This window comes from Sceloporus undulatus, chromosome 5 (assembly GCF_019175285.1).
Source record: "Sceloporus undulatus isolate JIND9_A2432 ecotype Alabama chromosome 5, SceUnd_v1.1, whole genome shotgun sequence".
Classification (NCBI taxonomy): Eukaryota; Metazoa; Chordata; class Lepidosauria; order Squamata; family Phrynosomatidae; genus Sceloporus; species Sceloporus undulatus.
In genome coordinates, this window is record NC_056526.1 from 59,191,708 (window position 1) to 59,219,039 (window position 27,332).

The 27,332-nt window shown below is 37.3% G+C and overlaps 1 protein-coding gene across 1 annotated transcript; it reads right to left on the bottom strand.

Moving 5' to 3' along the window:
• On the bottom strand, positions 1–27,332 carry XPOT (exportin for tRNA). Its single transcript, XM_042469388.1, has 24 exons — positions 27,197–27,332; positions 26,295–26,377; positions 24,027–24,083; positions 23,203–23,272; positions 22,308–22,526; positions 21,752–21,936; positions 21,263–21,431; positions 18,859–19,095; positions 18,613–18,651; positions 17,014–17,076; positions 14,659–14,783; positions 14,207–14,348; positions 13,985–14,104; positions 13,507–13,601; positions 13,037–13,106; positions 11,954–12,192; positions 10,854–11,139; positions 7,720–7,909; positions 6,300–6,416; positions 4,918–5,033; positions 4,297–4,344; positions 3,547–3,618; positions 2,369–2,425; positions 1–620 (listed from the first exon to the last, which is right to left on the bottom strand). The coding sequence occupies exons 1-24, from the start codon at positions 27,254–27,256 to the stop codon at positions 594–596; spliced, it is 2,886 nt and encodes a 961-aa protein (XP_042325322.1). The 5' UTR covers positions 27,257–27,332; the 3' UTR covers positions 1–593.

Below are 27,332 nucleotides of genomic sequence, written 5' to 3' on the forward strand. Positions count from 1 at the left end.
TTTCATTGAATAAAATTTATTTTTGTGTACAAAAATGTAGAGCCAGTCCTATTTTAATCAGATCCATTAACTGTTCTGTAGTATATACTTCAGTATTTAGACTCTTCAAAAGAAACTGCTATCTACAACATTGAGTTTGATTGTTTTATTTTGTATAGCCATACATGAACAAATGAAGTTCATTTCTAATATGCACATATTTTATTCAGTATTTAAAAATGTACACAATTTATAACCATAGCTATGAGTTGGAAGGAATTTATACATTGTATAATTTCAAAATTAAAAAGTGGATATTTAATTTTTGCTGTACTCATTACAGCATACAATTATCCTACACGGTGTTCTGAGTAAGCAGGCAGGCAACACATGTTGTCTACGTGCCATACGTGCATCAACCAACATAAAACGGATCATTTCATTTGCACTTTTACAGAAAAGGGCTAATACACATATGGATGTAAGCACAAAGCAACATCTTCCAGAAGAAAAAGAAAATAAGTCAATCTGGATGGCACAGAAGTTAGCATTCATATAAATTAATGTCTGGAGTTCCTGATTAAAGAAAACTGGTAAAGGTTCCACTGGACTTCTTAGGGTTTTGCTCTCTGAAAGAATACCTGTTTAAGGAAACATTTACATTAGAGTTTTAGAAAACAGATGCACAATACTCTTAAATCAAAGACAAAAGCAGCAAGAACTACAACTAGTAGTAAAAATCTAGTTTAACAGAAACATTTTGCAACTACGTACTATTAAGATTGTTAAGTCTCAGTTCTTAAACAGTAACCTAGCATAGGGCATAAAAGTATTGGGAACTACTGATTCCATACTAAGACCTGCTGGCAAGCCTAGAAAATAGGTTTAAAATGCTACTTGCCTCTGCACTGATTTCAGCCTTCCAAGGTAAACTAATAAAATACTTTTGCATCAACTCAACTTGTATATCTTATTTTAGTAATGAGATTTCTTTTTATGCATTCAACTAAATTTAGACTGAGTATATTTACATTTGTAGATATGTTTTTTAAAAAAAAAAATACATTTTCAGCATTTTGATATATGCCACTTAAAACAGAAAGAACTAAAGTATTCGTATAAATTTACGTTACACGAAAATGTTTAAATTACAATCACACAGACTTAAATATATGTGACTATTCCACAGGACTACTAACAGCAGCACAGAAAGATTCCAACAGAGATGGTAAAGACACACAAATATAAAATGCCTTTGATTGATGTGGGGTACTGTCAGCCCTCCTCATGTTTTGGCCTAGAACTCACAGCAGCAGCACCCAGCACAGTCAAGGGTAATGGACTGTGGGAATTGTAATCTCAAACAAGGTTCAGATGATCAATTTAATTAAAACAGTTTTTATACCAACATGATATACAAAATATAATTAAAGTTTTGAATATAATCCACCACAAAAGCAACAAATTATGTGAAAGAGCTCCATATGAGTAAGAGGAAGCAGGTATATGCTTCCTGGCATGACTTCCAATATCATATAAATGTGTAGTCCCATAGCCAGGCTTTTATATGTTTGATCTGAATGTAAGTGGAAACTTCCATACTCAAAGGTCTCAGTCACAAATAGACTACAGTATTCCTTCACCGACATTCACAGTCCGTACATTGATGTAAAGAGCTAGAGAAGGATATGCTCCCACTTCCTTTTACTCACATGGAACCCTTTTTTTGCAATTAATGCATAAAGGTATCTTATGCATTTGTATGTTTATCTTCTAATGACACTGTAACTGCAGGATCTCAACAGCCTGAAATCATATATATCAAGTTGACATGGAGTAGTCACCTATGTAGTTCAACTAATTCCTTAAAATTCACCACCCATCCACCTACATCCTACCCCAGCTCCACCTTTGATATACCACAAGGACCTTCAACAGTAGAGCAAAGAACAAAGGAAGACATACTGATAGCTAAAACATGTGTAGTGAAACTGCTAGAATGTATGTTTAGAAATCACACATAAAAGTAAATATAAAGAGGTCCAGTGAATGACTTAAACTTGGGTATTTTCTTACTCCAGGGAAATTCCAATGTATTACAAGGTATAAAAATACTTTTTGTTCACACAAGTGTTTCTGTATACACAATCAAGGGTATTCCACAATACCCAAATGGCCAGAAAACGCAAGCTGAAATAAGATGGAAGGTATACTGTGAGCAGTCTCCCCCTTTTTTGCTGCAAAACAACCTAGGAACCAGTAAGTCTGTGTTTTATTAAAAATATTATTTTTGTTTGGTTAGCTGAAATTAAGGCAGATGATAATGTCATCAAATGCCTATGTTGTAGGTCTAGTTCTGTTTGACTGAAGTGACTAAAGTTTAACCTACCTTTAAGTAGTTTTTAAAAACTTTAGCATCAGGCTGCTGAAGTGCTTGACAGAACTCCTACAAAAAAAGAAGAAAAAAACCCAGGCAAGTTTAACATTTGCTTATATCCGATAGTGAATGAACTATTAGACTGCACAATAGTATTTTTAATAAATTTATAATAATATTATATTAATTATATTAATAATATATAATAGTATTTTTATACAATAGCATTTGGACATTTAGAAACCAGTGGATCTGTTCCTTCAAAACATGATTAATAATGAAAAGACAGAATGTCTGAAAATTATTTCCAGTCCTGCAAATAAAAGAATTAACAGAAGTTCTTTTAATCTGTGTGTACAAAAGCCCGTGTGCCTGTGTGCCTCACCTAGAACGGAAATTTAACAATGACAACAACTTCACATGCTAGGATTAGAGGTGGAACATTTCTGAAGGGATGGCAGAAGACATTTTGCTGGAGTAACGGCAAGGATAGTTTCCTCACTGTCAATAGGGAGCTATCCTTCGGTGAAGCAGAAGAAATCAGGCTTAACTTAAGAATAGCAGCAGGTTGTGTATCATCATGCAAGTGTATTCTCCAATACCTCCTAGCCACTGCCCCCATCCTATCAGTATCTAAGGCTTTTGCCTTATTCTGCCTAATGATAGGGCCAGCCCTGGGAACATGTATTCAGTCTGAGTAATTACAAAATTCCATTCACCATTTTTTAGGAAATGTGTGTACTAATCCTAGCCAAAAAGGATTTTCTATTCTAAGGGTGGTTTTGTTTCTCCTTGTACAAAACTGTTTACATGCACTGTTCTCAAGTAGCAAGGCAATCCATGTGCAGAAGAAAGTGCATTTACAAAAAGCCTTGGACATATTTTTTTAAATGACTTCAGCCGTATTTAATAAAACCAATTTTAGAGCATGTTTATTAATCACAATAACAGTTATGTGCTGTTACTTCAACTTCTGTACTGTGACAGACATAATGGGCTCTTTTTGTTTTTAAATTAATAACTGGATTTCCCCAAATCAGCACTGCTGCTAAATTCAAATCAGCTTCTTGGGATCACAATAATTTTGCTCTAAGGTGATCAATTAATTACACTCAGGAAAACCTAAACTTGGGATAGCTTCATGGTTTGCCCAACAAATCCTATAAGTGTCAGCTCCAAAGATTACTTACTTGTATTATTTCAGGAGCTACTTGCAGAGAAGGCAGATATTCTTGTTGAAGATACTGAACACATTCAAGGCCCTAGAAAAAGGAAATGCATGCAGTGTTTTGACAATGACCAGATATTTTTCTATTCCTAAGTCTCTATATCAGAGCCAGCATAGTGTTATGGTTTGAGATCATGTTGCACCAGGATCCCTGTTCAGTCACAGAAATTGTCCAGGTGAACCTTGGGTAAGTGACACACTTTCACCCTGAGACGAAGGCAATGAAAAACTTCCTCTGAACACATCTTTCTGAGAAAACCCTCTGAGAGGGTCACTGTACATGTGAAGCCCCCTAAGTTTCACCAATTCTATATAGTCCTTGTTAGCTCCTCTTGCAGACTGCCTCTTACTACTCAGGCAAACACTATCACAGTGTAGTATAATGGAAAAAAATTACTAACACTACAGGAAGTTTCTAATTTCTGCAAATATGCTAACAATTTTAAATATGCATGTACCAAGTTCATTTAATTTATTTCAAATAAACTACCTTCAGGAAGTTTAGTTATAGAGTTTTGTTTCTGGATTTCTCACAATGGCACTTAGTCAGGTCAATGTGGACAGGAAAATAGACAAACAGCAAAGAGCAAATGCATCCCCACAGAAACTAATCAATATAGTTTGCCAAAAAATCAGACACGTTATGCAAGTTACCCCGAGTGCTTGGAACTATATTTTAAATAACAATATCTGCTACTTTCATAAGCCTTACCCTTTTGAGATGAATTGTTTTTAATGTCACTGCACACTCAGATAACGCCTATAAAAATGAAACAAGATGACACCAGTTCAAACTCTTGTATATCTGTACCGAAATGGTATAAATTCAATACTGCATGATTTTACAAGGTCAATATTTTTCTGACAAAAATATGAATTCCTTGGAAGAATCTTTATTGAGAGGAAAAAGAATTCGAAAGAAAAGAGAGCTTTGTTTCCTATCCTAAAGGATTTAACCATTATTAAAGTGGCTGTTTATTTCTACCAGAGGCAAATTTTTAGCTAGATGAAATTTGAATTCCATAATTACTGGATTTCAATGCGGGTTTATAAGGGCTCCCAGATTCTAAAGACTCTTTTACAACTGAAACAGCATCTGCAGAGATTGTAAAATGCAAAAAAAAATTAAAAAATGTACTAGTGAAATAATTTTGCTGCACTGCTAGCTTTCTCAATGCAGGCAGAATATAAATAAATATTAGCAGTAGTAGTAGCAGTAGTATCCAGAAGACTGGCCAGTGGTCAGCTAGATTAATTGCCAAGAGCTCTCTTCCAGTTCTCATATATCTCTAGATGTAACATATCTCTTCACAGTGTAGCCACATTTACATACCAATACTGTCTGTGCATCTGCTAGATCAAATGTTTGCTTTAAAGGTGCTAAGAAACAGGCAGGAACAATGTGTTTGTAGATAAAATCAGCAAATCCCACAGGACCATCTTTGCCTCCTAAAAACAGAACATGAATACACATGTGTTCTTATCACAAAAAGAAACATCATGCACTGTTTGAGGAATGGAGTTTGCAGTATTTTCACCACATACACCTGCAGCAAATAATGCAGCATCTGAAGGAAAATGCATGCATCTAATAAACACATGTCGTAAAAATTCTTTTGTCCACATCAAACCTAAGCTGCCAGGAATCAAATGTAAGCATAACGAAAAAGGCCTCTCTGGATCTGATCATTCTGAATAAGTATCAGCCTTCTGGAACTCCATTACGCAGGAGACTAGGCTGACCCACTCCCTGCTCTCCTTTCACCGGTAGGCAAATACCTTTTGTTTAAGCAGGCTTTTAATATACAAACAGGGAAGCTTTTTTATTGGAATCTCTTATCTATCTAGGGTTGCCATCCCTGGGGACCTCCAAACCGGGAAAAATGTAGGACAAGGTTTAAAAATGTAGGACCCTTTCATCATCATCATCATCATCATCATCATCAATCATCATCATCATCATCATCATCATTTCCTGGCCAGGAAATTTAAAAAAAAGGTCCTACATTTTTAAACCTTGTCCAAGGCCTGGCATGGGCCTGGGTGATAGCGTCCTCCAAGCCCATGCCAGGCCTGGGAGGACTCCGCGATCGCGGAGCCCCATCCAGGGCCTGGCATGGGCTTGGGAGGCAGCATCCCCCAAGCTCATTCAGGGCCTCGCTGGGGGGGGAATCCCCCGCCTCCCCGCGCACCTGCGCCACCTTCCCCCACCTCCTCTCCCCTCCCCGCGTGGAGGAGGTGCTGCCTCAGTCCACCTTCGCCTCCTCCGCGCGGCCTGGGGGAGAGGGGGCGGAGGAGGAGGGTGGCGCGGGCGCGCGGGGAGTCGCCACCTCCTGTGCCCCAGGCAGGCCTCGCTGCCCTCCTCTTCCTCCCCAAGGAAGAGGAGGAGGGCAGCGAGGCCTGCCTGGGGCGCAGCAACCCAGGCTGCAACCGGGGGGCTCCTGGTTTTGGGGCTGCACCCGTGCCGGGAGGGGCCCAGGGGCCCCCAAATCGGGAAATTCCCGCTTGCAGCCGGGTTATGGCAAGCCTATATCTATCTTTTAAAACTCTATGTCTTTTACATCATTTTATATTGTTATATGTGAAAAATTTAATTGTTTTTAAAAAGATTGTTCTAGTTTTTAAGTTAGTATTTTTGGGAGCTGCCTTGGGTTCCATGTGGGAGAAAGCTGGCATACATATGAAATAAATAAATAAGCAAGTAAGCAAGCCTACCCCAGAGTTCAACCAGTTTTGAAAGGATAATAAAACAGGTTTTCTGAGCAATAGGGTCGGGATAATCAACTGCTCCTTGGATGATTGTGATCAACACATGCTCCACATTCTCTGCACCTAAAAACAGAAAAGAAAGTTTAAACACTTCTTTTTGGGGCCTCCAATGTGGTATCTCTGCACCAGCCAAATTCTTTATCCTTCCTAATTTAAAAACAAACACACTGATATGAGATTTGGCACTGTTAGATGTAACTATAATGATGCTGCTCTATCAGTTATGTCTGACAATGCCATCCCATCAAAAGGCTACCTTTTCTGCCAGGCAGTATCATGTCCAAAGGGTTTTTGTGGTGCTGCACATTGAGACACTGGGGAATTATGTCTGCAGCGGTCTCCCAGTTGTGGAGTGCACTGAGAACAGGAACCACAACTACTTCTATCAATATGCTCTGTGACTGGTACTGTACTGAATTTTTATCCTATATTGTAGATTTATAATTGGGATGGGGTTTGGGGAGGGATTAATTTTGAATTTTTTTGTATTTTGAATGTATTTTTTACTATTGTAACCTGCCCGGATTCCTCGTGATTGGGCAGGCTATAAATAAATCATTTATTATTGTTTATTATTATTACAATCTTATAACTACTGGCCAGGATGGCAGATCTCCTTTTAAAACAAAACAAAACCTGAGACACCAGTATGCTTCAAAATTAAGCAACAGCAGCATCTTTATATCAAGTATAATTCTGGGTTTCCCACTTGGGCTGCAAAGGCTTTCTTTGACAATGAAAATGATGGAACATTGGAGTCGAATCCTTTATTTTAAAGCAAATTTGCCTAGCTATCCAGCAAAATGAAAAGGAGAAGCTGGTCAGAACCAGCCTGGGTGTTTTGGCTAGAGGTGAGTGGGGTGGACTTTTACTCTCACCCTGGTTTCTGTAAAATTATATTTACACCTTATTTACTAACCCACTCCATTAACCTTCTGTACATGCTGATTTTAATTACCTGAACAAGTAAAAATCTCTGTGGTGGCAAAAGCTGTTTATTCCAAAGAAGACTCCTCAAAGAGATTAATTAAGCATTTATACTAGAATCCAGAAATATCAACTGTAACCCAAAAGGGATTTACTTTGAAGGCTGTTTCACTCAAGTGAAGCTTAAATTTAAGTGGAAAACCTGTAGCTTGGGTGATGCTTTCCTAAATTATATCCAGCGCTATAACTGCTACAGAACACCTTGTTTTTACTCAGATTTCTAGGTAATTTTTAAAAATTACCTTTTAGATGACAACTCTCAGAATCCTTAGCCAGCACAGACCATGGAGTTATAGTAAAATAAAAATAAAAATCTTTCTTTTATCTAAAACATATACATCCATATGAAAACTGTTTTCTATAATCAGCCATGCCTTACCCTGATTGGCTATAACTTCACTCATTCCACTGCCAGTGACTGTTTGGAGAAAGGCAAAGTAACTCCTTCGTAACATTTGTTTTTCTAAAGCAGCAGACTGGTCATTTTCTTCAGCTGGGCAGTGAAGGACTTCAAAAATAGCACGCAGTAATGGCATAAACATTTGTTGCAGAAATGGAGAAACCTGAGTCTATTGAAATATGAAAAATGTAGAATGGACAAGTAAATTTTACTAAGAACAACAGAATAAAGAAAAAGAAGAATTTAGTATTTTTCATTTGTTGCTGTTTCATATATGAAAGCTTAATGAAGTTCAACTGTTAAATTGTCTCCTGGATCAAGATTTTGCTCTTAGAATTGTACAGAGGACCTTCTTTTGCAGATTCCGCCTTCTCCTTGCAGCTCAAATCTACTTTGAGGACTAGAGGTTGCTCTAGAAAAATGTGGAAGCCAACATATGGAGCCAAAGGGTGAATCAGCAAAAGGTGAATCCTTCCACTGATCCAAAATGATGGTTTCAATTTGTGGCAGGCATTGTTTGGATCCCATGCCATATACAGTACATAAATATACAACATTTGGGATGGCATCTTGTTCAATATTTAGAGGATTGTGAACTGTACTTATAATCTCATAGCTTTTGGGATTCAGGTTTACTGTCACAAATGACTGAATGTGACCCTGAAACCTACCTCTTAAGATAGGTAGAGCCCCAACTGAAAGGTTTGAGTTATTGCAAGTCTGTGAGGTGCTGGGAAATGATGACCGCAGTGTTCTTCTCCTGGTCATGGGGTAAACAGAGAAGCAGCTGACCGTTCTTGATAATCCTGTGACCAGAAGATTGCTGCAATTGTCATTTCCAGCATTTGATCAGCAGTACATTAGAAACCATTCTATTGGGGTGCAGTCTGGCTTAAGAGGTGTTTAGCAAGTGGTATGGCAGAAAGTAGCTACGACACCGAGCTCCATCATAGCTACAGCTGATGATGCAGAATCCTGGACATTGTTTAACTTCTCTCAATTTTAGTTTAACACTTGTGCAAACTTTCCAATACATCAGAAACAAAAGCCAAAAAAACTTTACAAAAGAACCATTTTGGGATTTCCAGATCATTCCTCCAGCAAAAACACACATGCAACATTACTTTCACATATAGAGCCTTAATGACTAGAAATAATTCTTGCTGTGCTTATACTGTTGGTCTAATTTTTTACCATTATGAAAACCAGGCTATTCTTAGTTTTATATCAGACTAGTAAAAGTACCCAGTTTTGTGTGTACTAGTGTTGCTATAGTGTGATATATGGAAGGCTATAAGCAACTGGCCCAGGTCAAATGGTGTGATTCTGTATCTAAAGCCAATGAAATCTGTACTTTCTTTCTCTCTGTGGCATGAGATGTCTGCTCCAGAGGTTTCTCAGGCTGTCAGAGCTATTTTTAAAAGGGGTTGGGAACTACACATGGATTGCTGATTCTAACAAAACTAGCAACACCCACCACAGTGATCCATCACTGGATGACTGCCGTTGCCACTGTTATGTCCTGTGCAAGTGTAGCTTGGGGATACACCTCCTACCATCTTATGACATAATCTCTACAGAAGATGTGACTATTGAACCGAGGCAGTTGTATCTTGCCAGCAATGCAACATATCCCTAGAGATTTTCCTTTCCATCTCATTGCCTGGAACAGGTGCAAGAAAGTAGCACTTGGCCAACTGTAATTAACAGATGGAGTTCTCCTTTTCCTTGTGGTTCCTAGGTCTAGCCATTTTTACCATTTCTTTTTAGACTTGCATGTTTCTGTTCTGGAGTCTTAGTTGCAGTTATTCCTACATTGCTTCCTTCTGATCGTCCAAGATACTATTTCAGCATAAGACCACTGCTGCTCTCTTCACCTCCTTTTTTTAAAAGGGCTACTCGGAAGCTGTAACTGCAGTCTTTCCCACTCTTGTCTAGGGCTCTGTGGTATCAGTTATTCATTCCAGGTTCTGCTAATTCCTTTCTGGAATGCTGGCTTCTCAAATTTCTGCCATCTAGTGACTAAATGTAGTACTTCAGACTACAGACATTTAAATTTGTCAAAATTAATTTTAAAAAAACCCTAAAATAAAATCCCCCAACTCCAACCCTGAGGTGAAAACCCTTAGCATGCCATTTGTCCAAGTCATGTTTCAGATACCTAGGGTTCACAGTTTTGAAGATATTGTGGCAATATATAGTCAAACTTCTGTATCTGCAGCTTTTTTTTTATCCACGTATTAAACATCCACAGCTTGAAAATATTTTTAAAATATATAAATTCCAAAAAGCAAACCTTGGTTTTGCCATTTTATATGAGGAACATCATTTTATTGTGCCACTGTAGTGAATGGGATTTAAGTATCCACTAAGCCTCAATGGATACCAAGAACTCACTGTACACACACTCTCATTTTATTATTATAGATTGCACAAATGGAAAAGAGAGTTAAAGATGGTTTGCTGGGTACATTAAAACAGCAACACTACCTTGTGTTCAAAAAGTGTTAAGCAAACTTTTTTTCCCTTTCCAACCATGCAACTACCTTATAGACAGGTTATTCTAATTGCCCAATATGTTAATTAGACTGGTTCATCAATACTATCATCCACTTTCCTTCTTCGGTCTTTTCCTTGTTTCAGGAAATCCAAGTTTGCCATTACAACTAAACAAACAAAACACAGTTTTTGTCCATAAACTCAATGCTGAAACCAACTCAGAGACTATGAGAAGGCCCTGACTTCTGGTGTCACCCATCTAGCTTCAGCTTGGAAACACCAGGAACTGTGCCCCCAGTCATGATCTTAGTACTGTATATGGGCATGCTTATGCCTTCTTCAGAACCAGATTACAATGCTATTTCTAATCCTTTAACTGGAATTAAATCCTAATGACACTGTAGTGTACTTTTATTCTCACTGTTATGTTGTAATCACATTTATGCTATCTTAAATCAGTGCTGGTTTTAACAGGATAGATTATATAATTCTTTTTAGTCTTTTAAAATTATATTTTAGCTGTATTTTGTTTTAATTTAGGTTGTGAACTACCTTTGGTCCCATATGGGAAGTAAGGTGGAATATAAAAAGAAAAAGACAAACAAATACTGTACCTTAAACTTAGCCGTGATTTGATTTATGAGGGGAATGAATTCTTGAAGATCTTTTGCTTCACAGTCCTTGAGCATATGTTCAGATGCTGAAGGGATAAATGGGAGAACTTCCTCCTCTAAGCAAATAATCATCCGGTGAAGAAAGGTCCGGACACCACTCCTAAGCACTTCTTTTTGCAAGGGGCAGCTGAGAGCAGGAAGAAATGTTTGCAAGCAGTCCAGATACACTTCAGAACAGCCACACTGTTTTACTGTCTGCTTGTTGCTGAAAGCTTTGCTAGTACGGCTAGTCAAAGAGAAAAAGACACAGCATCAACCTAAGCCTTTGGTTAAGCCACAAAGAAAAGAAATTCCTACGATGAATCACACTGAATGCCTAGAAACCCTTCCATCATTCTGTTTCTAAAAGCACACCCAAAACAACATCCAGAACTTTGAAAAGGACCAGTATATTTGAGGCCCCCAATTACTTTCCAGTCTTCTTTAGAGGAAATAAATTGACAATGCCTACATAGATAAAGAAAAATCTATTTTGAAATCTGACAATCAGTGACCATTTAATTGAATTTGGAAATGAATTGTTAAGAGATTTATGTAGGTTTATTAATCTATTGTTCTGAAGGTGGATATAGTGCAAGGTAATGTAATAGATTATTAACATAATGTAATATAACACAGTCTATATTAATATAAAAACCTGCATCCTTTGAAAATATTGGCTAATAAGCATTCTTTTTTAAACATCTGTAGAAATAAATGTTTTCCCTAGATTTGAGAAAATCAAATTAATCTCAAAGCTACTATAAGATTCCTTTGCGTCCTAGATTTGAGGGTTATTTTGATGGTTCTCAATTTCTCTAAAATGACAGTGGAAGGAAGTTACTAAAAAAAATCCTGTCATCTCCATTCAAGGCTCATAAGCTTTATTTCAATACAAAAGGGAAGAGAGGAGGCAGCCAAAAAGAAAAGAAAAAAACAAACATTCACTTCAGAAATAATTCTCTGGCAGACAAATTAAGACTCTATTAACAACTGCAGACCACACACCTCTTCTTTAAATGTACCTGTACATTCACTTAAATAAGTGGTACTGTTCCCACCTTGCAAAGCCAACAGCACGATTCAGACAATCAGCTAATGCCATCTGCCTGTCCTCATCTTGGGCCATCATGAGTTTTTCTAACAGCACTTTGAACTTCTCCATTAGAGGAGCCAAAAGATTTCTCATTAAAGCCTGCTTTCGTTCTGCAGAATAGTCACTGTTCACTATTAATACTCCAGCAGTCTCATAAATGAACAACTGGTCATCACTGCTTAAAAGAGCTTGGTAGCCATTTTCCTGAAACCAGAAAACAAAAGTAGAGCTTAACAGACAGTGGTTTTCTACTGCTACTGTACATTGTTGTTCTATTTGCAGAATTCAAGAGTATAAAGAACAAAGCCACCTATCTCCATCAACACAGTTCCACCGCACCTTACTATAAACTCTGCAGGAGTTTATAAGAGTTCTTTTGAAAATTCTTGTTCTGGCTGTATATCTGCAGTGATATCATGAAAGTGACAGCAGAAAGCTAGAAGCTATTTGGAGATGATGGTTTGTGTCTTCCTCTCAGCTATAATTAAAATGAAGGGGATTGCCACATCTAAATAATTAATCAAAGCAAAGCAAACGCTGCTAGTTTAGTATCTCAGACATATAAAAGATTTACTATTGGTGAGGAGGCATGCCAACAAGATCTGAGAGTTACTACTACTACTACTACTACTATATTTATTGTATCTTGTTTTATGCCCCAAAATTGGTATTCAAAGCTGTTCACAATTTAAAAGAACAAATAATTTAAAAATATATAAGAAGTGAATATTAAACAGAATCAAGCTATTCACAGTAGTAAAACAATTCAAATCTCAAATAATTTAAAAAGTATAAAAGCTATTAAAAACATTCAGTTTAAAACAACATCTCCCCCTAACCCTTTGTTGAAAGAACGTATACATTATTAATGTTTCCAAGCTTTGCTATCTATTGAACTGATCATAAACTGCAACAATATATGCATCGCCCCTTTACTTAGACAGCATTTAGAATAACTCATCTTATCCATCTTTCTCAATATTATACATGCAACCTCTCTCAACTCTTAAGTCTACATTCTTAATTCTAGTCAACAGATTATACTTACAGGTGGAGAAAATTCCAACAGATCCTGTATTCTGTTTAGCACATCTTCAGTAAAGGGATTCATTTGTTTACTGAAATATTAGAGTATAAGCAATGTTACTTAGGCTTATAAAGTGGTGAAATGCAACTGATGCACTTCTTTTTTTAAGTATCATTTGGGAAGTTACCAAACTGATATAATCCTATCTTCCATACAAAGGACAGAATACAATGGTAAACCCTAACACACAAATCTTCTCTATCGTAGGGCTGGGCAAAGTGTGACCTGTGGGCTGCATGCAGCCCCTGGGGTCATCTGTATGACCCCCAGGGCTCCATTGTGTTATTGTTGTTGTATGCCTTCAAGTCATGTGCTCAGATTAGAACTTGCTGCAGGGTCTTAAAAACTCTGCGTTATATATGTGCTGAGTCCACTATGCAACAATTTTGCTGAAAAAGCTTGGACATATACCTCAATTTCATGCAACTTACTTGAGAGATTTGACAAATCTGGAGAACAGGTATGCTATTCTGCTTCGTACTTTCGGACTGGTATGACGAAGACCTCTATGATCCAAGAAAGCCATCTGCAATTAAGAATTAAGCAGCTGAATCATGTTGGTAGAGACTAATAAATTAAGGAGTGGAATATTTCCCCCAGTCCTTTTGCAAATACAAGAGGGAAGAAGCATTAACATAGGTCCAAAACACATTGCAGAAATAACCCACTTTGAGACCGCTTTAACTGTCCTGGGTCAGTGCTAGGGAATCCTGGGAACTGTAGTTTATTATGGCACCAGAGCTCCCTGACAGAGGTGGTCTCACAAAATTACAGTTCCCAAAATTCCCTAGCATGGAGGCAGGGCAATTAAAGTGGTCTCAAATTGGATTATTTCTGCAGTGTGCTTTTGGACCATAGATAACCAAGCATATGTTTAAAAAATATAATAGGTATTCAACATTAACTTACTAAAACATTTGGAATGTGCTGGGGCTCGGTGGTGAAAAACTTCTCATATCTGACCACAGTCTCAAAGAATTCCAGAGTTACTGAAGTGTGCTGATAGGTGCTAATACCTGATGTAACCAACTTCAAGGGGAGGGGAGGAGAAAAGATAGTACAAATTAATTAAACATTTGTTTGTTAAACTGACAATTTTAACAAATTGTGTCTACTTGGCTTCCTACTTACAGTCCGCATCATATCCTGCAGAGCACTAGCTTTTGTATCGCCCGAAAAGTGAGCACCATGAGATACTGGAAGAGCCTCTGCCAACATATACAGCAGTCTTATTGCTACTTCTATTTCCATAAATGGCTTTGTTTGCCAATTCCTATAAAATAAAATAGTAAAGATAAAACTAACATATCTAAAATCTAAATTTTTTGGTGAATGATTGATTGGTAACATGCAGTGTACAATTTTTTCATATATAACCAAGTTAAGGTTCAATAAATGCAGTCTAAATGTCACGATTCTGCACATATTAGAGAGTTGTTACTACAATCTTATAACAGGAAATTTAACTGAGATCCACATTGTAGCAGAAATCTTAATACGGAGACACACAGACATGGGGACACACACAGAATGCTTAGGATGAACTACTGGAACATTCCAAGAAGTTTAGCCATTAAACTTACTGCAATGTAGTGTTAAAAACTCTGCATACAGAAACCAAAAGCAATTCAGGCGATACTTGTGCAAGTCTGTCCAACAACAACTTTAGCTGTTTTCGATATTCAACAAACATTGCTTCATCTTCACCCTGTCAATACATGCATTGAAATTAATAACATCTACAGTGTCATATTTTTTGTACCATGTTTAGATAAGGTGCAACTAGTAACGCATTTATTCTTACATTATAAAATGTTAAGTAAATTTCTCCTATATCCATTTCAAAAGAAAGGATTTGCTAGCACAGGAAATTGTTCATCGCAGCATTATTGTTGTGTTAGTAGGGTTTCTTGCCTTTGGAAATCACATTTGAGCAAACCATGATCAAATATAATCTCTGTTAGGAATTTTAGATGGCAAATTCCTAGGGAAATCCATGGGCTCCTGAGACTTGCAAAGTATTATAATATACTACAGGTGGTGACGAATGCTTCAGGCTCACTCTGCATGGTGTTATTCCAATGCAAGTCACGGCACATATACAAACGAATTACCACTGCTTGTCTCTTAGAGCCAGAAGCCTAACAGATAAGCAGCAGGAGGTTCTCAGTATTATTTATTTAAAAGCCTGTAATTTAGTAAGTCAAACAGAACTTTAGATACATACTGAATGTAATTTAGTTTCTACTTAACATGTGTTCCAGTTTTTAAGGAAATTTCACAAGCTGAGACTTCATTAGTATTCATTCTTCTGAATCTGGGTTGATCTCACAGATAAGAGTTTAAAGCAGAAGTGCATAAAGGGTAGATATGGAACTACTGGGAGATCTCAGAATGACTTTCAATGACTAAATAATGATTTCTGACTTTCAATTATTTAACTATAGCAGCAAAAATGACTTCAGCCTCTAGTAGTTATACTGCTGAAGTAAAAAAAGCTCAGAGCATTTGGTGGGAGGCAGAATAGTAAACTTTGTTTTACATTGGTAGTTAAAAAAAATACTGGACTACTTCTTGTATTTATTTCTATTCTGCCTTTTTCTTCAGGACTGAAAGTGGCTTACCACAAACTTTAAAAAAAATCATAAAAAATCCACAAGGTACAAATGTTTTTTTTAACTTAAACAATCAATTAAAAACAGATTAAGAAAATGTATCTTTAAACATCACACACATAACAATTATCAAAATCCAGCAGATTATTTTGGTGAAATGGGCCTTATATAAATTATGAAATGCCAGTCTAAACAGAAAAGTCTTGTTTATGAAAAGAAAGTTGAGGTGGTGCCAGTCTAAATTCTCTGAGAGGTGAGTTCCAGAGCCTGGGGACAGCATTTGAAAATTCTCAATGTATGCCTCTTGTACAAGGCTTCATGGTTCTAGTAAAAAACTATAGTAGACCACAGAAACCTGAAGCTGTCCATTCCCATTCTAAAGTGATGTAGTTTTTCATAAAGCATGATTGAGCAAAATATGGCCTTTCAGATATTCTTAGATTGCCAACTCCCAGCATTTCTACTACTAGCTATAAGAGATCCAAAGGTCCAATGTTTAGCCACTCCTGTCCTAAAGGATAAATGACTTCCTCAATAGAAAGAAGGGGTGAATGTGGACAAGAGCTTTTGCCTCTTCCTGGAGATTTTTCATGGAGACTAAACAGTAACAGGGAAAGCAGGAGTTTCATCCCAACGAAGCTGACATTTCCTTAAATGCATTCACAGAAAAGAGTAACTACTAAAAAGGGACAAGTGATCTCTGTCATTGCTTAGGCTACTTATGCTTGCCTAACATCAGAAAAACCAAGAGCTTCTCCAATGCTCCTTTATAATCGCTGCTTGATTACAAAAGGAAAAAAAAGACTTCCACTTTGCATGTAGATGGGATTATGCAAGATACATTTGTGTTATTTGTACTGTCTTCTACTCTATACAGACAGGGTTGATACCTAAGATACCCTAAAGAGGAAAAATGACTCTGAATCTGGTGTTTCTACTCTGAGTGTTCTTCCTTGGGAACAGTACCAGAAATCTAGACTCTTGTTGGATTCTAATATCCTGATAGTATAATTACATTCAGTCTCTCTGACACACTCAAATCCCAGCCCTGAAGTTAAGGTGCATATCCAAAAGAGAGGCAAGATGTATTATCAGATATAAATACAGATGCATACTAAAGAATATACAAGCATTTTATGGCTTAGCATTGTGAAATCCAGTTGTAAACGTGAAATCCTGTTCCTATCCTATACAGAATACTGGTAGTTAAAGTGCCGTGCTTTTTCATATAAACTTTCCTCATCTTTCCCAAGAGACTCCCAAATCACTTTTTAAATAATTCAAACAGGAATTCAGAAAAAAACCTCAAGTATGATCTCTAACCTCATTTTCAAAGTTGTATTCTTCATCATACGTTAACTTCTTCATAACAGCCAACATAATTCTCTGTAAGTAAATGATTAATTTAACATCATTTAATATAGGAATAATGGATAAAGTAACATCAAACAAGGACCTACTACTAGGGCAACCTAATAGTATTGATGAAATTAATAGGTGACAGCATGGATATGCAGTTCGTAATCTACACACTAGCATAGAAATTTATTCTACATAAACTGTGTAAGGAACAGTGATGCTTCATGACTAGTTTTGGAGCACAAAATGCATAATTTGGTGATCATCATAGTAATTGAATGGAAAAGATCTACAATACATCAGCCTGTATTCTCCTGAAGTCTTTAGATATTTCAACAACAATAGTGTATTCATACTGTGCTAGTGGACAAAATCATCATCTACTACTACTGCTGCTACTATTCCTTTAAAAACAAAAGAAGAGTCACAACACTTTAGAAGAACTGAAATCTACCTAAATTAAAAACACTATTTAACATATAAAGTAATATGTAACCCTATACATGCTTACATACATAAAATATAAAAATATTTGCATAATATAAAAAAATTCTACTCTCGCCATCATATATGTCTGCCTGAGAATGAGATCTGCCAAGATGGTTCTCCTTTGTGTCCTACCAGTGGGTGCAATACCTTATGTGGAGATATGGGAGAGAGACTTGTCTGTTGTGGCGCCCAAGATGTGGAATGTCTTTGCCTTGGAAGCCTAATAGGCACTGATGTTGGCGTCCTTTCAGTGCCAAGTTAAAATCTGGGTCTTCACTCAAGCTTCAGGGCCTAGTTAGAACAAGTTGATTTTGGCCTACAAAGTTGTGGATTTCCATCCATTATTTTATCCTGTTGAATATTTTTAAATTGTTTTATAATCGTTGACATTATTCTCTTATTTCTACCCTGACCTCAGATCTCTAGGTATTGAATAGGCTAGAAATATTTTAATTAATTATTTAATATAAAAAGAACAACAAATCATGGGGATAAATAATGAGCATAATACTGGTATCTGAACGTCTGCCAATCAGATCCTTTCAAATGCCCAGGAATAGGGAAATGTCTTAACCTACAACCAGAACGATGAAATTATAGCTAGGCAAACCTTGCCGGGGGAAACATTCCATAGATTAGGGACCACAACTGAACAGGCATACTCTCTTGATCCCCTTCATTTGCTGCTATAAGGTTGGGGCAAGCCACCCCCTCCCCAGGGCTATGAGTATCCTCTCCCCAGTATCATAAACATGAATTTAAAAACTTTTGCTATTTTGATCTATTCAGTCATTTTTAAAAGTATATTCCGCCTTTCTTAGGGCATGGGATGCAAGGCAGTTAAAGCAGGATAAAACTAAAAATACTGATAATAAAAAATTAAAACTACATTTTAAAAAGCATCAAATAATTTATAAACATAACAGTAAAGATAAAATACACGGATGGTTTAGCATGGCATCCAAACACAGATAATGTACTGAAGCAGTCACAGAGAGAGGGTGAGAAATGAAGCAAGTTGTATATATTCGGCGTGCGCGCGCACACACACACACACACACATATTATTCTTACCTCTACATTAGCCTTTTGCTGTTCTGAAAGCATAGGAAGCTGCAAAATAAGAACGAAAGTCAACTACTGAAGAGCACAAAGCCATTTCAACATATAAATGCTGGCCATTATTCTTAAACACAGAAATAAATCAGGTTTTTCACAGACCAAGAACTTTCCAAGTTGCATGACTATGAGTGCTGTTATTGTGTGGGAATCAGAAACTTTACATACATTAAATGCCTTAATCAAAGAAATTCAATTTACCTGTTTCAATATATGCAGATAGTCATAACAAAAACCAATAATATTAGAAGATATATCATCATCCTCATGGATGAGAAGTTGCAACATGAGGGCCACTTTTGCTTCAATAGCTTGGAGAGTATCCTGAGCACTCTTAATATCACCAGTCTTAACTAGTTTAGTCCAACTAGATATCAGTGCCTGTCCCATTCCATTTATAAGTTTTGAGAACCTGGCTAGGAAGTCCACATCTTCTTCCTGTGAAGGATGTTAAATGGTTACTGTGAGAGGCTTAAAAGTTTTAGTTAAAAGTGCAACAGAAACTGATTAACTCAGAGTTCAAATTACAGTATACCACTTTAAAACAACAGATGCAGACATACCATTATAGTAAATTTCCAGGAGACTAAAATAAAATTTTCATCACAATCCAAAATATAGATGACCCTCCACTTTCATGGCTTCAACCTCCCTCCTCCTCCTCCCTCCTGGGCTTTTCCCCTCAGGGGAAACAGCCCAGGAGGGAAGGAGCAACAAGGAAGGGCAAGTGCATCCCCATCCCACCTTCCCCTGTGCTTTAGCTGGCTTGCCGAGTTGGCTAAAGCATGGGAGAGAAGAGTGCCTCCCTGTCACGCTTTAGCTGGCTTCCCTGAGCTGGCTAAAGCAAGGTGTAAGGCGGGGGACATGTGTGCACTCTCCTATTCTGTCTCCCATGCTTAAGTTGCCTGAGGGCATCTTCCCATAACTGGCTAAAGCACAGATTGGGTGGGTGGGGGGGACAGGAGAGGCATGCATGGGTAGGTGGAAAGAGAAATGTGCGCACACTCTTCGTGCCTTCCCCTACTTATTCACGTTTTATCCACTTTTGTGGGGGTCTTGCACTATATGAAGGCTGACTATACATACACTACAGGAGAGATGGGTACCATTTTTATTGCCAAGGTGATAGACAATGGATTGAGAACCACATGCAACTGGTAGGGACTGGCTGGTGTTCCCTATGTCTCCCCATGACTCCTCCCCTTCCTACGTACACTACCACGCTCACTCTTCCAACCCTCAATTGGAACTTGTGAGCATGTCCTTGTATATTAAGATCCTATCCCACCACTAGCACTGGGAACCATTGAAGAGTAATGCCCAAAAGACAGGGGTAGGCAACCTGCGGCCCGCGGGCCGGATGTGGCCCGGCGAGGCCTTGGGACCGGCCCCAGCCCAGTCCTGCTGCCGATTGCCACCAGGGCCTTTGGCCTCTCGCGCACAGGGGCAATTGTCTATATAGAAGCCTCAGAAACATGCATTTATATTAACATTTTTTAAAAAATCAGCAAATTTTTTCACATGTCCTCCACTTTTTTTTTTAAAAAAAAGTGTCCACTATTTGAAAATGTTGTCCTACATTTGTCCTGGTCTATTTATTTATTTAATATTTTTAAAAAATATTTAATTATTTATTTTTTGGCTTCGGCCCCCCAGTTGTCTGAGGGACAGCAATCCGGCCCCCGGCTCAAAAAGGTTGCCTACCCCTGCCCAAAAGATATGGGCCAAAAAGTATGGCTTCCAGCTGTTTGGGGGCATGGTGTGCACACAATGCACGTCCTCAAATCGAATGGAAGCTGCCCCATGGCAGCCTAAAGCGGTCCGAAGCCAACCAGAAAAGGAATGGTGAAAAGCCGCTCCTTGCGAGCAGTCCATTGATGACCGCAGTAGCGAGCAGGTTTGGGACCGTGGAGTACAATCCATTTAGGATTATACTATGATTCAAGGCACACCATATGCAAGAAATCGGCCACAAATGCAGCAACCCCATTGTTTTGCAGTTCAATTTAAAATCTGAGATGATGAAAGCCTTAGGAATTCTGGAAGGGGGATTTATGGTTGAAGTGGATTTGCAAAAGCTAGCTGAGATTTGGGGAAGCTATCAAGAAAACAAGGAAGAAGCCTGAAAGTCTAGAACTCACTCCTGATGTCCTAAGTACAGTTATGATGTCAACAGTGCTACATCTCATGAGATTTCTCTGTATCTGGCCAAAGCACTGAATGAGAGATATGCTAAACAAAAAAAGTCACCTGAATTTAGCATATCACCAATATCTATCAAACAATAACAAAAAAACTAGGTTACAAGGGAAATGTGAATTGTCAGAAGTACAGTCTAATACAAATACAAACATAAGTTTTTGGAATTATAATTAGAAGAACGAGCAGTATATGAGATCGTTAATACAAAAAGAAAAATACTGTACATGAAGAAAGAGTCCTCTAAGAAAGGAACCATCCAAAGATAGCAGTAATAGTGTGTTCCCAATACATTTTACCCAAGAATGATATTGAGCAGCTGCAGCCATTTCATTCATACACCGAATTATACACACATAAAGGCTGTCTTTACCTAATTACTCTCCCACTTTATAAGGTAACTAACCTGGTCAATACTGAAGAGCCCAGCAGATTGTAATACTTGACACAAAGTCTCTACCAGCTTCGTTTTATCAATTGGGTCCATTCCTTTATTTACAATTTCAAACAAGCAGTCACATGCTTCCTCCCGTAGAACTTCTACAGACATGTGACCAAGCAGCATGTTTATAAACCTTTAAAAAAAATAGACAAAAGGCTTTACAGTTACTCAGTAGATGCCAACTGAAGCATGGGAATACACAAATCCTTTCTATTTATCAACATGTTCTTGTTTTGGGTGTAGGAAATAATACTCCCTAGCTATAGATACACCTATGCTGTTGCTCATTTTAGACATTACAAAAGCTAGCAAAATGTTATTTAAGCAGTTTTGCCTAGTCAATCTTAAATTTTCAAGAGAACTAATATAAGTCACCCTAATGTTGGTTCAAACACACAATTACATTTTCACAAATGCATTCCTAACTCAGTAACACACACAAAAGGACAATACCTTTCATTGGCGATCAGGCTCAAATCTATCCAAGAGACATACGCTCCAACTACTTCAAGGCACTGACATGTCAGCTCTGAATTTGTATATTGGTATGTTTGTAATATTTGGTACCACGATTCTACCAAGCTTGGAATGCATTGTTCCCTCATAGCATCTTTTAATAAGGTATTTCTCCGAGCCTCCTATAAGTATAATAAGGTAAAAAATCTGCTGTCAGCCTGAATTCTTTGCAAGCAGAACATGTGACAGCAAACAAGTCAGTCGAGCTAATTACTTCTATAGTCCTGCACGACATCTGTATGGTTGATGTTCATTCTTCATGATGATAATGTCATTCACAGTGAAAGGTTCAAGATGGTTATGAGTACAATATGTAAGGCACCCTACCAATATGTTAACATTTACAGTCTTTAAAGAGTTATCAAATATCACCTTTGGGGATACTGTTCTGAAATATTTCCTCACCAATTTCTTTTTCACCAAAAACAGAGATACTGCTACAAGAATGATAAATGCTTGCTTATGTACATATGTTATGTTAAAAGGAACTTACCTCTAATGTATGAACAACATCCCTATCTACTAGTTCAGCATCAACTGCCATAAGAATCCTGAGATACAAGTCCACACCTCGGGGATTTAGGCCTACTACAGACAGAATATCGAAGAAGAACTTGGGCCATTTTGTAAGATATTCAGTAACAAACAGCAAAGCGAAGACTTGTGCTGCTTTGTTCCGTATAAACGTCTTTTCTGACTGAGAGTGTAGCAGCTTGAAAAAAAAAAGAATACAGAAGCATCTTTCAAGATACTGTATAGCATATACAATATAAGGTATTACATGTATACATGTTCACACAGGCTTTTAAGGACAAGCTGGGATGTTGTACCATTTTTAAAATTTGATACCGTTTTTTATATATATAGTTTTATCTTTTTAAAATGTGTTTTATTCTTTTAATATTCTGTTTTAATACTGTAATAATTTAATTCCTTTTTAATGTACTTTTTTCTATGTTTTTAATTGTACTGTTTTAATGTTGTGAAGCCGCTCAGAGTCCCGGTTTTGGTAAAAGAGCGGGATACAAATAAATAAATATAATAATAATAATAATAATAATAATAATAATACATACATACATACATACATACAGTGGGCCCTTGATATCCACTGGGATTTGGTTCCAGGACCCTCTATGGATACTCAAATCCATGAATGTTCAAGTCCCATGAAATACTATGGATAGTAAAGTGGATTCTCTTATATAAAATGGCAAAATGAAGGTTTCTTTATATTTTTTAGAATATTTTCAAGCTGTGGATGCTTGAATCCATGGATAAAGAATCCATAGATACAGAGGGCCAACTATACACTGTGACTTAAGTTTTTTAAAAAAAGAATTTTTGACCATCTTTTTTTGTAATGTTAATAATATAAAAAAACCTACTTGTGCTTGTAGCCAAGTTATGAGTGTTTCTCTAATTAGCTGATGTTGTACTTCTGTCAACTGAGAATACCTGTAAAGCAGAATGAGAAATACACAATATTTTAATACCACTTTAAGAAATTAAAAACATATTTAAGAAATACATTTTAATTTTACTCTATTGCAAAGCTTTGTTCTAGGACTAATAAAGAAAACTCCTTTGCATTTGTATGCTTTTCTATGTTTAACTTATTATATTAATGTGATGTTTTTAACTGTGTTTTTCAACTTGTACTGTTTTTTAAGCATCTTTTGTGAACCGACTTGGGCCCAGTTTAGATGAAAGGTGGAATATTAAATAAATAAGTCCTTTGCATTCAGAACAGTGGTTCCCAAACTTTGGTCCTCCAGCTCTTTTGAACTTCAGCTCCCAGAATTCCTGATAGCTGGTCAAGCTGGCTGGGATTTATGATACTTGAAGTCCAAAATACGTGGAAGGCCAAAGTTTGGAAATCACTGCATTAGAGAAACTGACTGAAAAATCTTAAGACCATGTGCTAAGAAAACACACAAAAGTTAATGTATATCCTTTGGTAAATGGTAACTGGAACTAAAGCATTCTTGATGACACTTTCTGCAGATACTGAGTATCTGACATAATTCAAAGAGAAATACTGTATTTTACAGTGCAATAGATAAACAAGTAACATTAAAATATTCATCAGATAATTAAATCAGGCATAATGACACATGCCAGAAATTGAAGTAACCCAACTTTCTCAAGAAAGAAGTCTGCAAATCCTATGTCCCATATAAAAATAATAAAACAAATTAAAGATTCTTACTTGTGTTTAATTTGATGTTCCAGAACTTGAAAGCAGAAAAATTTGATATGATCATCACTGAAACAAAGAAAACAGTGTAATCAACATACAGTGAAACAATGTATGGAAGAACCAGTTACTAAGAAGTTGTCCAACTCCCAATACTGAATGCGGACACTGTTATTTTGAGGGTGTAAATTCCACTTGAGATCAATACAAAAGTAATCAATCAGAAAATTTCACATCAGCCTGCATGACGTAATGGTTTGAATGTTGGACTATGTCTCTGGAGACCAGGATTCAGATCTCCACTCAGATATGGAAACACACACGGTGACCTTCGAGAAGTCACACACTCTTAGCCTCAAAGGAAGACAAAGGCAAATCTTGCCAAGAAAACTCATAAATTTGCCTTAGTGCAGAAATGACTTGAAGGAACACAACAATTTCACATTCCAAAAGGGGCAAGACATTTTACCTATTGAAAGTAATCCTTCTAACTGTCATGAGTTTTTGTACATGCTTGTCAGTTTGTTTAATAAAATATCAATAGGTACAACCTTTTTGCCCTGCTTTGCCTGCGGTCATCCTTGAGATAAAAACCATATTTAGTAATCATATGCATGTTTGCATATTTATTGATTTAATTAATATGCTGTTCTTTATTCAAGTACATCGAAGTTATTTACACGTGCCTCCAAGATTATGTCCCACTGAAGTATTTTAAGAGGGCCACACCTGCAGAATTTACACATCACTTGATTATTCTTTCTTCAAGTTCCAGAATTTAGTTAGTCTTACACAAAAGCACAGAGAGATATTTCTACTGAACAAGCTGGCGCTGGCGGAACAGGACTGCGGCCTCTATTAATTGAAGGCTCCTAAATAATAAACAAATAATACTGTTCTAGTAACTCAATTAAGCTCTACTGAGTGTGACTTTACTTGCCCTGTACTTCCCCTCTTTGAGGAGAACATAGAAAATGTGAAACTCATCCCTGCTATCGGATCAATAAGCGAAGATAATAGCAGACAATCCACATTACACAAGTGCATTGGCCTTCCCAAATGAGAGTACAAATATAATTCTCATCTCCCCACTAGGAAAACCAGTGGGCATTGGAGATGTGGCTGAACATGAGGAACTTTAGAAGAGGGAAGAGCCTTAGGAAGAGGGAATCTTGACAGACCTAAGGTCCCTCTTCCCTGCAATGGGGGAAGCCAAATAGTTACTTTGGCCTGTTACAGACAGGCCAAAATAAAACTGCTCGAGTCACTTTGGAGGTATGGTATTTCAATGATGCATGTGTCCTAAGAGTCCAAAAGCCGCACCAAAGCCATGCTCCAGTCCTAAGGACTGGAATGCAGCTTTGGTGTGGCTTTTGGGCTCTTAGGACTCATGCATCATTGAAATACCATACCTCCAAAGTGACTCGAAGCAGCTTTATTTTGGCCTGTCTGTAACAGGCCTTTGTATATTTTAAGATCTAATCACTGTGGAATAGCTGAAGCAATGGGCACTTGGGAGAGTTTGACTTTTCTACTGAATCTCCAAGTGACAGGGTAAAGAGTGCATGGGGAGTCTCCAAGATACTGCAGAGATGTCATATGGCCAAAATAGATGATATGACCCATATGTTACAAAGCAGGTTGTGCTGAGTTGTTTGAAATGTAGCATAGGTGGATAAGAATAGGTTAGATAACCTTTCCCCTACCTTCATATGCTTCTCCCTTGAAACTAAAATGTCCCCTGATGTCCCTTTACAGCTGAGGTGGGAAAGTGTGGAGGGTCTACAGGCCCACCACACATGCTTCTTTCAGGCATGTTTTATAGAATTCTGTTTTAGACTTCTTCCTCTTCTTTTTTTGCTAACAGGAAAGGTCTGTTAGCCACATGTGGCCCTAGGCTGCACAATTCCCATTTATACTTTTGAAAAAATTGCAGCAATCTGCAATGTAATACACAGGTTGTTCTGCCACAATGTCTCCTTTGATCCTCAGTCCTGACTTCTCTTAGTGAAATTAACCATAACAAGATCCAGTTAAGAATTTCAAATGCATAACTACAAATGCTGTGCATAAAGAAAGGTAATACTTTAAATTGCATATGCAGTTTCAGAATGATTATAGAAGCTTGATAGAATACGTTTATTATTCAAGGCCACACATTACTGGATTGTTCACAGTGACCAAATTTCCATGGCAAAACTTCTTGGGCGAAAACACTGCAACTGCAGGACATCCCCAGATTAAATTTAAAGAAAACAACTGTTTAATAAAATTTTCTACCTGTAGATGCTTTGTGCTAAAGCTTCAGCACACGCCTGCCAAGCATCTGGAGATATCTTCAGCTGTTCAAAGTAGGCCAATGCCTGAAAACAGTTTTTTTTAAAGCTTTAGTTTGCAATAAAATAAAATAAAATAAATCACCAAAGCAGCATTTAAAAGATGTCTTCTCTACAGCAAAATAAAAATTGGGTACATGGATGATCATGAATTTGAAGCAAAAACACACAAAATATAATATTAAAAACACATTTATGAAGACAGGGTTATAAAAAGAGCACAACACAAAAGTGCTAAGAGGGAGAAATCAGAGAGAAATATTGGTGGGTGAAACAAAAGCTTAAGAAAAATGGCATGAGAGAGCAAGATCAGAGAAAGAAGATAAAGAGTAAACTCTTACATAGTGCCTAACAGCACAAATATTACCAACAGGAAGTAGAGAAATGACAATCTAAGAATATGAAAGGCTGGGAGAAGGCCAAGATTATGGAGAGGAAAAGGAAAGATGATAGGAACAGGGTGGGCAAATAAAGAATAAGACTGTTCTGAAAACAGGAAAGTGTAGCTAAAAAGGGTAGAATAATGAGAGAAAGAAGCAGAGGTGACGAAACAATGAGAAAAAATGTGATCAGGATGATAAAATCTGATGTCAAAGAGCTACACTGGAGATTATGATAATATGACCAGGAGTTGATTTAAAAAAACCTCACAAAGAGGTAAGAAAGAAGCAGTGCTTGGTGTAGGGGGTCTCAAACAAAGGCAGGAAAGTTCTAAGTAAACTTTATATACTTTTGGATGTGTCAAACCTTTGGCTGGATGTTCAAACTATTTACTCTGCACCAAATTTAAATTCATGGTAGTTTCCAAGCACAACACAAATTATGGTATAATTACGGTAAACTTACCCTTTGCCTGAAGTCTAAGTCAGCATTTGGATTTAATCCAAGAAGAGCTTGTTCATCCATTTCTACTGCTATGCTCCAGCTTCCTTATTTGTAACAGGATTATCCCATTCACTCACAGTAGAAACTGCACACATCT

What these genes read in the sequence shown, in the direction of transcription:
- XPOT (XM_042469388.1), bottom strand. Translation starts at nt 27,256, where the DNA reads ATGGATGAACAAGCTCTTCTTGGATTAAATCCAAATGCTGACTTAGAC. An exon ending in ATCTGCATATATTGAAACAG is followed by an intron (nt 18,652 to 18,858) that starts GTAAATTGAATT and finishes CTTATTTTGCAG; the next exon opens with CTTCCTATGCTTTCAGAACA. An exon ending in TGAAGTTATAGCCAATCAGG is followed by an intron (nt 6,417 to 7,719) that starts GTAAGGCATGGC and finishes TTCTGTTTTTAG; the next exon opens with GTGCAGAGAATGTGGAGCAT.